The sequence below is a fragment of the Lipophrys pholis genome (assembly GCF_963383615.2).
Source record: "Lipophrys pholis genome assembly, contig: SCAFFOLD_28, whole genome shotgun sequence".
NCBI classification, from domain to species: domain Eukaryota; kingdom Metazoa; phylum Chordata; class Actinopteri; order Blenniiformes; family Blenniidae; genus Lipophrys; species Lipophrys pholis.
Window position 1 is genome coordinate 501,848 of NW_028292088.1, and position 12,511 is coordinate 514,358.

The following is a 12,511-nucleotide window of genomic DNA, read 5'->3' on the forward strand; positions in this document are numbered from 1 at the left end:
CATGGACATGGAGTTCATGACCACCATCTGGACAGAACCAGGGACATGGACATGGAGCTCATGACCACCATCTGGACAGAACCAGGGACATGGACATGGAGTTCATGACCACCATCTGGACAGAACCAGGGACGTGGACATGGAGTTCATGACCACCATCTGGACAGAACCAGGGACATGGACATGGAGCTCATGACCACCATCTGGACAGAACCAGGGACATGGACATGGAGCTCATGACCACCATCTGGACAGAACCAGGGACATGGACATGGAGCTCATGACCACCATCTGGACAGAACCAGGGACATGGACATGGAGTTCATGACCACCATCTGGACAGAACCAGGGACATGGACATGGAGCTCATGACCACCATCTGGACAGAACCAGGGACATGGACATGGAGTTCATGACCACTATCTGGACAGAACCAGGGACATGGACATGGAGTTCATGACCACCATCTGGACAGAACCAGGGACATGGACATGGAGCCCAGAAGAGGCGGAGACTCATCATTTCAGGTTTGACCAGACATCCATCAGCTCCACCTGACACGGTGACCTGGTTAGGAAGGTTGCACACTAGTCAACAGACTAAGGAAATATAAGCAGATAATTAGACAGCTACATATGTATACATACAAATTGAAGTACAAGAGATAATATACATATTAGCAGTAATAATTACAGTATTCAGTGTTCAGCAATGCCAGGACGGTGGTACTCATAACATTCTGGTTCTGCTGTGGAACAGTAAGAACTGCTGGAACCCACCTGAGAGCTCCTTCCTGGATGGTGGCTGCAGCAGTCTGCCACTGTTAATGCTGCTACTGTTAATGCTGTCACGGTTAATGCTGCTACTGTTAATGCTGCTACTGTTAATGCTGTCACGGTTAATGCTGCTACTGTTAATGCTGCTACTGTTAATGCTGTCACTTTTAATGCTGCCACTGTTAATGCTGCTACTGTTAATGCTGCCACTGTTAATGCTGCTACTGTTAATGCTGCCACTGTTAATGATGTGACTGTTAATGCTGCTACTGTTAATGCTGTCACTGTTAATGCTGTGACTGCTAATGCTGTCACTGTTAATGCTGTGACTGTTAATGCTGTTAATGCCGTTAATGCTGTCACTGTTAATGCTGCTACTGTTAATGCTGCTACTGTTAATGCCACCACTGTTAATGCTGCTACTGTTAATGCTGCTACTGTTAATGCTGTGACTGTTAATGCTGTGACTGTTAATGCTGCGACTGTTAATGCTGCTACTGTTAATGCTGCTACTGTTAATGCTGTAACTGTTAATGCTACGACTGTTAATGCTGTCACTGTTAATGCTGCTACTGTTAATGCTGTCACTGTTAATGCTGCTACTGTTAATGCTGCTACTGTTAATGCCACCACTGTTAATGCTGCTACTGTTAATGCTGCTACTGTTAATGCTGTGACTGTTAATGCTGTGACTGTTAATAATGCAACTGTTAATGCTGCCACTGTTAATGCTGCTACTGTTAATGCTGCCACTGTTAATGCTGCTACTGTTCGTTCTGCTACTTTTAATGCTGCAACTGTTAATGCTGCAACTTTTAATGCTGTGACTGTAATGCTACGACTGTTAATGCTGCTACTGTTAATGCTGTGACTGTTAATCCTGAACTCTTCCTGGGTGAAAGCATTAGTATTGAGTTGTTTTTCTTCGATGAAATGTTGTCACTGTTAATGCTGCTACTGTTAATGCTGTGACTGTTGTCAGTAGTTTATAGAACGAATCATTTTACTCAAACACTTCCTAGAAGGAGTCAAATCAGAGAACCTGCCCAATGTTCCCAGAGTTCAAAGAGTTCAAAGAGTGAAAGATGAAAGAAAGAAAGAAACTGACTGTCCTGGCGAAGATCTCGGCCTCCGTCCTCAGGTCTCGCTCCAGGTTCAGAGAGTCCTGCAGAGCCTGGTACTCCTCCAGGGCCAGCTGAGACACTGCACACACACACACACATGGTCAGTCCAGCAGCGTGGGCTTCCTGGATCTAAAAGCTAGAACCGGTCCTGGTCAGTTCTAGACCCCTCAGAGCTCAGGATTCCTGCTCTAGAATGGGTTCTTCTGATGGAACACTGGTGATCACTTCTCACTGCTCTAATAACATCATGAGACACAGCGTTCACGTTAACGTGTCCAAGTAGCACCTCAATGATGAGTACTACATCCACATACAGTAAATCAGGGTTCTAGGATCCACGTGAAGCTGCTAAACAAAACGCTCTCAGCGTTGAACCAGCACCCTGGAATCAGAAACGTGTCCCTGAAGTGTCCGTCCAGCCTCTTGTCCTCCTAAAACCAACCCTGTGAGTAGTTCATAAGAAGGTACAAGGTTTATATCACGAGTACCAAAGCCTGAGTAAAGTTAAAACTTTGACCTCTGTTCAAACTGCCCAGAAGCTTCTTCAGACGCAGTACCTCCACGATCAGCAGGGTGGCGCCATGCTTCTCCTTCTGCAACTGCAAATATCAGAAAGGAAGAAAGACTCAAGAGTCAAACTCTCATCATCCCTGATCAACCAAAGGACTGTGAAACAGTAGGATCCACTGGGGGCTCAAGGATCCACTGGGGGTCCTGGAGGATCCACTGGGGGCTCAAGGATCCACTGGGGGTCCTGGAGGATCCACTGGGGGCTCAAGGATCCACTGGGGGTCCTGGAGGATCCACTGGGGGTTCAGAAGGATCTACAGGGGGTTCAGAAGGATCTACAGGGGGTTCAGAAGGATCCACTGGGGGCCCAGAAGGATCCACTGGGGGCTCAAGGATCCACTGGGGGTCCTGGAGGATCCACTGGGGGTTCAGAAGGATCCACTGGGGGCTCAGAAGGATCCACTGGGAGCTCAGAAGGATCCACAGGGGGTTCAGAAGGCTCCACTGGGGGTTCAGAAGGATCCACTGGGAGCTCAGAAGGATCCACTGGGAGCTCAGAAGGATCCACTGGGGGCTCAGAAGGATCCACTGGGGGCTCAGAAGGCTCCACTGGGGGTTCAGAAGGATCCACTGGGGGTTCAGAAGGATCCACTGGGAGCTCAGAAGGATCCACTGGGGGTTCAGAAGGATCCACTGGGGGTTCAGAAGGCTCCACAGGGGGTTCAGAAGGATCCACTGGGGGTTCAGAAGGATCCACTGGGGGTTCAGAACGATCCACTGTAGGACTGCTCCAGCAGTGTATCAGTGAAACCATTTTAATATGAAGCGGGAATGAAACACAGTTTTACTTTAGTAAAACCACAATAACAGTGAAAACTTTTAGTTCACAGTATTTTCTGTTATTGTACCAGAACTTTAGTCCAGAGGATGAAAACCAAACCAAGAAATCATCCAATCAGGAAAGAGCAGGAGAACGTGATGAGGATCTGTTGTTTCATCGTTACACTGAGAAGTACTCAGTACTTGATTCAAGGTCCTGAGAACCAAAGGTCCTGAGGTCAAAGGTCCTGAGAACCAAAGGTCCTGAGAACCAAAGGTCCTGAGAACCAAAGGTCCTGAGGTCAAAGGTCCTGAGAACCAAAGGTCCTGAGGTCAAAGGTCCTGAGGTCAAAGGTCCTGAGAACCAAAGGTCCTGAGGTCAAAGGTCCTGAGAACCAAAGGTCCTGAGAACCAAAGGTCCTGAGGTCAAAGGTCCTGAGAACCAAAGGTCCTGAGAACCAAAGGTCCTGAGGTCAAAGGTCCTGAGAACCAAAGGTCCTGAGGTCAAAGGTCCTGAGGTCAAAGGTCCTGAGAACCAAAGGTCCTGAGAACCAAAGGTCCTGAGAACAAAGGTCCTGAGAACCAAAGGTCCTGAGGTCAAAGGTCCTGAGGTCAAAGGTCCTGAGAACCAAAGGTCCTGAGGTCAAAGGTCCTGAGAACCAAAGGTCCTGAGAACCAAAGGTCCTGAGGTCAAAGGTCAGGTGAAGATCCTACCTCGTCCCGGGTTCCTCTCAGTTCCTCTCTCACCGCCTCCAGACGGGCCTCGGCCTCCTTCCTCCTCTTCTCCGTCACTCCCAGAGAACTCCTGAGCTCTAGAACAAAACACTGGAACTCATTCTCACATGATTTAGTTTCACATCATGAACCTGGGACGTTTCCAGAGGGAACCCTGGAACGGTGGCTGAGAACCAACACACTGAGCTGGGAGACTTAGAGTACAAGTACCCATGTACAGGTAATATACAGTATCTATAAAGTATTATCCTGGGATTCCAGGCCATTCCAGAGTAAACACTGACAGAACACTGGACATGGACAGACGAACAGCAGAGACATGCAGGGGACTATTGTGTGATGAGACAAGGGATGAGACTGCTCATCCAGACCCTGCTGTGATTAGGAAGCAGAGAACCGGGTTCTAAAGCCAGGATGACTCCGGTTCCAGCCCACAAAGAGTTTCCATCCAGACATCCTGCCTTACTTCTTTACACTCTCCTTGGGTTCTAATAGTGCTGTCAAAGGGTTCCATGCTCTAGAACCCATCCTGTGTATGTGTCGTGTTCTCCATGTTGTTCTGAGGCTGTATCATTGTTCATGTGGAGAACCATTGGACTCCAGCCAATGGGGAGCCCAGGAATGTCTGATGACTTCCCTAGTCTGGGTTCTGGCTCTGGTCCAGCCGGTTCCTTCATTCTGGACGATGGTAAAGTGATGAGGAGGGTGAGGAGGTTCTTCCTCGTCCTGTGTGCTTCTCTTTCAAAATGTCTCCTAATGGTGGAACCTTAAGTGGAAGTCAGCTGACATCTCCAGTGTTCCATAGTGATGTGAGTGTGACCAACCAAACCGCAGCACTACTGGAACCAAGCAGGCCGGGAGCAGCAGAGAGAACCCCCCCCTCCCCCCCCCGTGACCTAGAACACCATGAAGAACACAATCATAGGCCAAAGTTCAAATACATCAACTCTCTGCTTTACAGAGCTGAACACCTCCTCTACCTGTTGTACTGGAAGGTAGGTGGATAGATATAGAGCGGTAGAAAGGTAGGTGGATAGCTATAGAGCGGTAGAAAGGTAGGTGGATAGATATAGAGCGGTAAAAGGGTAAGTGGGTGGATATAGAGCGATATAAAGGTAGGTGGGTGTATATAGAGCGGTAGAAATGTAGGGAGATGGATATAGAGCGATAGAAAGGTAGGTGGGTAGATATAGAGCGGTAGAAAGGTAGATAGATAGATAGATATAGATCGATAGGAAGTTAGGTGGACATATGAGATGTGTTATTGTGAAGCAGTGGCACCAGAACCAGAACCAGAACCAGAAGCAGACACTGAGAGAGCAGCTTCAGTAGCAGAAGGTGACTGACACCTGAAACTGTTTGGGGGAAAAAGAAATGATCTTTATTGAGTAGAACCAGGAAAAGAAATACCAAAGTAGATATATATATATATATATATAATACTACACACACACACACACACACACACACACACACACACACACACACACACACACACACACACACACACACACACACACACACACACACACACACACAGCATTAACATGTAATTATGGGTTTATGTTCTATAAACATGATCTTTGAACAGGACAGCTTGTTCCTGTGTTCCGTCGTCTTCAGTCGTCTTCAGGCGTCTTCAGTCATCTTCAGTCGTCTTCAGTCGTCTTCAGGCGTCTTCAGTCATCTTCAGTCGTCTTCAGTCGTCTTCAGTCTTCTTCAGGCGTCTTCAGTCATCTTCAGTCGTCTTCAGTCGTCTTCAGTCTTCTTCAGGCGTCTTCAGTCATCTTCAGTCGTCTTCAGTCGTCTTCAGTCTTCTTCAGGCGTCTTCAGTCATCTTCAGTCGTCTTCAGGCGTCTTCAGTCTTCAGTCGTCTTCAGTCGTCTTCAGGCGTCTTCAGGCGTCTTCAATCTTCTTCAGTCGTCTTCAGTCATCTTCAGTCTTCTTCAGTCTTCTTCAGGCGTCTTCAGGCGTCTTCAGGCGTCTTCAATCTTCTTCAGTCGTCTTCAGTCTTCTTCAGTCTTCTTAAGGCATCTTCAGTCGTCTTCAGGTGTCTTCAGTCTTCTTCAGGCGTCTTCAGGCGTCTTCAGTCGTCTTCAGTCATCTTCAGTCGTCTTCAGTCTTCTTCAGTCGTCTTCAGGCGTCTTCAGTCTTCTTCAGTCGTCTTCAGTCGTCTTCAGTCCTCTTCAGTCGTCTTCAGTCTTCTTCAGTCGTCTTCAGGCGTCTTCAGTCATCTTCAGTCGTCTTCAGTCGTCTTCAGTCTTCTTCAGTCGTCTTCAGTCATCTTCAGTCTTCTTCAGTCGTCTTCAGTCTTCTTCAGTCTTCTTCAGGCGTCTTCAGTCTTCTTCAGTCGTCTTCAGTCTTCTTCAGGTGTCTTCAGTCTTCTTCAGGTGTCTTCAGTCTTCTTCAGTCGTCTTCAGTCTTCTTCAGTCGTCTTCAGTCGTCTGCAGTCTTCTTCAGGTGTCTTCAGTCTTCTTCAGTCGTCTTCAGTCTTCTTCAGGCATCTTCAGTCTTCTTAAGGCGTCTTCAGTCGTCTTCAGTTGTCTTCAGTCTTCTTCAGTCGTCTTCAGTCTTCTTCAGTCTTCTTAAGGCGTCTTCAGTCATCTTCAGTCGTCTTCAGTCGTCTTCAGTCTTCTTCAGTCTTCTTAAGGCGTCTTCAGTCATCTTCAGTCGTCTTCAGGCGTCTTCAGTCTTCTTAAGGCGTCTTCAGTCATCTTCAGTCGTCTTCAGTCGTCTTCAGGCGTCTTCAGTCTTCTTAAGGCGTCTGTCTTCGTCTTCAGTCGTCTTCAGTCGTCTTCAGTCGTCTTCAGGCGTCTTCAGGCGTCTTCAGTCTTCTTAAGGCGTCTCCAGGCGTCTTCAGGCATCTTCAGTCTTCTTCAGTCTTCTTCAGGCGTCTTCAGGCGTCTTCAGGCGTCTTCAGGCGTCTCCAGGCGTCTTCAGTCTTCTTCAGTCTTCTTCAGTCTTCTTCAGGCGTCTTCAGGCATCTCCAGGCGTCTTCAGGCGTCTCCAGGCGTCTCCAGGCATCTCCAGGCGTCTTCAGGCGTCTCCAGGCGTCTTCAGGCGTCTCCAGTCGTCTCCAGGCGTCTCCAGGCGTCTCCAGGCGTCAGGCTGGATTAAGTGCAGATGACAGGATTATCTCTCCCTGTGAATGTCAGCAGCCTTGTTCGGGCGGAGGGGAGAAGCGTGGTGGAGGATGAATCCATTGTCAGCAGAGGTATAATTAGTGAGTACAGGAAGTGACGGTGACATTTCCCCGAGGCAGCTGGATGGAAGCAGAACCACTGATTCTACTCTGGAACATCTGGAGGAATGGATTACTCTCCTCTTTAACATGCAACACACAGAGTTGGTCATGTGTTCCTGCGACACACTGGCTGAGCTGTGGGCAGAATAATGATGGTTGACTCCACACAGTCCTCACAGTTCAGAGTGTCACACACTCCCCTGGAACCCCCTGGAACCCCCTGGAACCCCCTGGAACCCTCTGGAACCCTCTGGAACCCTCTGGATTCCACAGCAGATCAACCTTCCTCTGCAGGACAATAAAGCCATGAAGGTCTAATGTGGATTAGTTCCCATGGGATCTTTTCCTCCAGATACTGAGCAGAGGAACCAATGATCAATGTTTGTGATTGGATCCTGCTTACAGGAGGGATACCTGCTCCTATTGATCCCACTCCTCAGGACCAGCCAGAAAGTAGGGCCAGCGTCTATTGATCACCCTGCTGAAAGCTGATCAGAGTAGCTGATCAGTTACTGTGATCAGTTACTCTGATCAGTTACTGTGATCAGTTACTCTGATCAGTTACTGTGATCAGTTACTGTGATCAGTTACTCTGATCAGTTACTGTGATCAGTTACTCTGATCAGTTACTGTGATCAGTTACTCTGATCAGTTACTCTGATCAGTTACTGTGATCAGTTACTCTGATCAGTTACTCTGATCAGTTACTCTGATCAGTTACTCTGATCAGTTACTATCTCATGTGGATTAAAGGTTGAGCACAGAACTGGATCAATCCAGAAAGGACTCTTCAGACTAAAGTTAAACCTGGAGTTCCTCAGGGTTCCGTCTCAGGACCTCGTCTCTTCAGACTAAAGTTAAACCTGGAGTTCCTCAGGGTTCCGTCTCAGGACCTCGTCTCTTCAGACTAAAGTTAAACCTGGAGTTCCTCAGGGTTCCGTCTCAGGACCTCGTCTCTTCAGACTAAAGTTAAACCTGGAGTTCCTCAGGGTTCCGTCTCAGGACCTCGTCTCTTCAGACTAAAGTTAAACCTGGAGTTCCTCAGGGTTCCGTCTCAGGACCTCGACTCTTCAGACTAAAGTTAAACCTGGAGTTCCTCAGGGTTCCGTCTCAGGACCTCGTCTCTTCAGACTAAAGTTAAACCTGGAGTTCCTCAGGGTTCCGTCTCAGGACCTCGTCTCTTCAGACTAAAGTTAAACCTGGAGTTCCTCAGGGTTCCGTCTCAGGACCTCGACTCTTCAGACTAAAGTTAAACCTGGAGTTCCTCAGGGTTCCGTCTCAGGACCTCGACTCTTCAGACTAAAGTTAAACCTGGAGTTCCTCAGGGTTCCGTCTCAGGACCTCGTCTCTTCAGACTAAAGTTAAACCTGGAGTTCCTCAGGGTTCCGTCTCAGGACCTCGACTCTTCAGACTAAAGTTAAACCTGGAGTTCCTCAGGGTTCCGTCTCAGGACCTCGACTCTTCAGACTAAAGTTAAACCTGGAGTTCCTCAGGGTTCCGTCTCAGGACCTCGACTCTTCACTTCCTACCTGCTTCCTGGAGGAAGATCATCAGGAAACACTTCCATTGATCCATAAATGTATTGATCAGTGGAAGCAGATGATATTGATCGACTTGTCCTGAAGACATTAAATCCTGATGAGAGGAACTTTCTGCTGGTGAACTCAGATAAACACTATTGGAGAACATGTTCCTCTGCTGCAGGCTACAGAGGAACATGTTCCTCTGTAGCCTGCTAATGCTAATGTTCCTCTCCAGCAGGCTACAGAGGAACATGTTCCTCTGCAGCCTGCTAATGCTAATGTTCCTCTGCTACAGGCTACAGAGGAACATGTTCCTCTCCAGCAGGCTACAGAGGAACATGTTCCTCTGTAGCCTGCTAATGCTAATGTTCCTCTGCTACAGGCTACAGAGGAACATGTTCCTCTCCAGCAGGCTACAGAGGAACATGTTCCTCTGTAGCCTGCTAATGCTAATTTTCCTCTGCTACAGGCTACAGAGGAACATGTTCCTCTGCTACAGGCTACAGAGGAACATGTTCCTCTCCAGCAGGCTACAGAGGAACATGTTCCTCTGCTGCAGGCTGCTAATGCTAATGTTCCTCTGCTACAGGCTACAGAGGAACATGTTCCTCTCCAGCAGGCTACAGAGGAACCTGTTCCTCTGCTGCAGGCTGCTAATGCTAATGTTCCTCTGCTACAGGCTACAGAGGAACATGTTCCTCTGCTACAGGCTACAGAGGAACATGTTCCTCTCCAGCAGGCTACAGAGGAACATGTTCCTCTCCAGCAGGCTACAGAGGAACATGTTCTTCTGCTGCAGCCTGCTAATGCTAATGTTCCTCTGCTACAGGCTACAGAGGAACATGTTCCTCTCCAGCAGGCTACAGAGGAACATGTTCCTCTCCAGCAGGCTACAGAGGAACATGTTCTTCTGCTGCAGCCTGCTAATGCTAATGTTCCTCTGCTGCAGGCTACAGAGGAACATGTTCCTCTGCTGCAGGCTACAGAGGAACATGTTCCTCTGCTGCAGGCTGCTAATGCTAATGTTCCTCTGCTACAGGCTACAGAGGAACATGTTCCTCTGCTACAGGCTACAGAGGAACATGTTCCTCTGTAGCCTGCTAATGCTAATGTTCCTCTGCTACAGGCTACAGAGGAACATGTTCCTCTCCAGCAGGTGAGCAGGAGTTCTCAGGACATGAATCCAGAAACACTCTTGAGCTCCGACCTCTCACCTTTCTGGATCTTTGCTGAAAGCAGGAATGTTACCTGAAATCTGGGCGAGGCCTTCACCCTCCTCCTCCTCCTCCTCCTCCTCCTCCTCCTCCTCCTCCTCCTCCTCCTCCTCCAGGTTGATGGCTGTGATGGTCTCCGGGCTGAGGTGGGCCAGCACCATCATGCTCTTCCTCTTCAGAGAGCGGTTCTCTCGGTTCAGCTGCAGAGGACAATGTTCACAGGTCTCAGAGTGATGGTGTCCTTCCTCCAGAGGGTTCTCGATATAATAGAACCAAACATCTATACTCCAGAACTCTGGGAATATCACCTACAGTCCAACAACAGTACTGCAGTAGCAGAGACAGACATCACTTCTTCTAATGTCCACGTCTCTGGACAGTGGGAAGACGGAACGAGGAGAGGACGCTCACATGATCAGCAGGAATCAGACTGGGGAGCGGCTCACTGTGAGGCAGCAGTGCCAACCACTACTCCACTGTGCACTGCCCACACACTGACTGGAACCACAGACGCTGAGTCAGTGAGCCTGACCACAGTGTCTGAAGGTTCTGACCCAGAAGTACATGGAACATGTTACCGTTCCTCTCGTCCTCCTGGAGGTTCTGATTCTCCCTGATGCTCACACACACACACACACACACACACACACACACACACACACACACACACACACACACACACACACACACACACACACACACACACACACACACACACACACACACACACACACACACAGAGCCTCTCCTTGCTGGGGTCGGGGACGCAGGTCACTCTGGACATGTGGGAGGACAGAACGTCAGTAGCGGTTCTGTGTCTGTTCCCAATCACACCAGGCCTCTGCTGAGGGTTGAGCTGTGACATACAGAACCAGAACCAGAACCAATCCCAACCCACTGTGACAGCAGAACTATCCAGATCACCCCCTGTCCTGCTAATCCATTGGAATGAAGGCAAAAGTGTCAAATGAAGGGTGTGTCTTATTTTGGACAGACACCCTGAACAGGTCCTGCTGTGGTGGACCGGACCTGCAGCTGGAGCGTCTGTCTCCACAGCTGCCAGAGATCAGTCCTCTGTCCTGACGGCAAACCAGAAGACGTCTTTCTGTAGAAACCATCAGCATGAGCATGTCTTCACCTCCACTGTCCGCCATGAGCATTAGCTCCCTTAAAGGACCAGCGCTCTCCCTGTCTACCAGCTGTGTGTCCTTCTACCATTAGCATTAGCTCCCTTAAAGGACCAGCGCTCTCCCCGTCTACCAGCTGTGTGTCCTTCTGCCATTAGCATTAGCTCCCTTAAAGGACCAGCGCTCTCCCCGTCTACCAGCTGTGTGTCCTTCTGTCATTAGCATTAGCTCCCTTAAAGGACCAGCGCTCTCCCCGTCTACCAGCTGTGTGTCCTTCTACCATTAGCATTAGCTCCCTTAAAGGACCAGCGCTCTCCCCGTCTACCAGCTGTGTGTCCTTCTACCATTAGCATTAGCTCCCTTAAAGGACCAGCGCTCTCCCTGTCTACCAGCTGTGTGTCCTTCTGTCATTAGCATTAGCTCCCTTAAAGGACCAGCGCTCTCCCTGTCTACCAGCTGTGTGTCCTTCTGTCATTAGCATTAGCTCCCTTAAAGGACCAGCGCTCTCCCTGTCTACCAGCTGTGTGTCCTTCTGTCATTAGCATTAGCTCCCTTAAAGGACCAGCGCTCTCCCTGTCTACCAGCTGTGTGTCCTTCTGTCATTAGCATTAGCTCCCTTAAAGGACCAGCGCTCTCCCTGTCTACCAGCTGTGTGTCCTTCTACCATTAGCATTAGCTCCCTTAAAGGACCAGCGCTCTCCCTGTCTACCAGCTGTGTGTCCTTCTACCATTAGCATTAGCTCCCTTAAAGGACCAGCGCTCTCCCTGTCTACCAGCTGTGTGTCCTTCTACCATTAGCATTAGCTCCCTTAAAGGAACAGCGCTCTCCCTGTCTACCAGCTGTGTGTCCTTCTACCATTAGCATTAGCTCCCTTAAAGGAACAGCGCTCTCCCTGTCTACCAGCTGTGTGTGTCCTTCTACCATTAGCATTAGCTCCCTTAAAGGACCAGCGCTCTCCCTGTCTACCAGCTGTGTGTGTCCTTCTACCATTAGCATTAGCTCCCTTAAAGGACCAGCGCTCTCCCTGTCTACCAGCTGTGTGTCCTTCTGCCATTAGCATTAGCTCCCTTAAAGGACCAGCGCTCTCTCTGTCTACCAGCTGTGTGTCCTTCTGTCATTAGCATTAGCTCCCTTAAAGGACCAGCGCTCTCTCTGTCTACCAGCTGTGTGTCCTTCTGTCATTAGCATTAGCTCCCTTAAAGGACCAGCGCTCTCCCTGTCTACCAGCTGTGTGTCCTTCTACCATTAGCATTAGCTCCCTTAAAGGACCAGCGCTCTCCCTGTCTACCAGCTGTGTGTCCTTCTGTCATTAGCATTAGCTCCCTTAAAGGACCAGCGCTCTCCCTGTCTACCAGCTGTGTGTCCTTCTGTCATTAGCATTAGCTCCCTTAAAGGAACAGCGCTCTCCCTGTCTACCAGCTGTGTGTTCTTCTGCCAT

At 49.1% G+C, this 12,511-nt stretch overlaps 1 protein-coding gene across 1 annotated transcript in view; it reads right to left on the reverse strand.

Moving 5' to 3' along the window:
• shtn1 (shootin 1) overlaps positions 1-12,511 on the reverse strand; it is a 65,062-nt gene that overhangs the window by 31,499 nt on the left and 21,052 nt on the right. Inside the window, exons 4-9 of the mRNA XM_080493907.1 lie at positions 10,023-10,145; positions 3,944-4,054; positions 2,771-3,103; positions 2,647-2,724; positions 2,418-2,499; positions 1,885-1,979 (exon numbers count right to left, since the gene is read on the reverse strand). Coding sequence (XP_080350033.1) covers positions 1,885-1,979; positions 2,418-2,499; positions 2,647-2,724; positions 2,771-3,103; positions 3,944-4,054; positions 10,023-10,145 — 822 coding nt within the window. The remainder of the gene's footprint in view (positions 1-1,884; positions 1,980-2,417; positions 2,500-2,646; positions 2,725-2,770; positions 3,104-3,943; positions 4,055-10,022; positions 10,146-12,511) is intronic.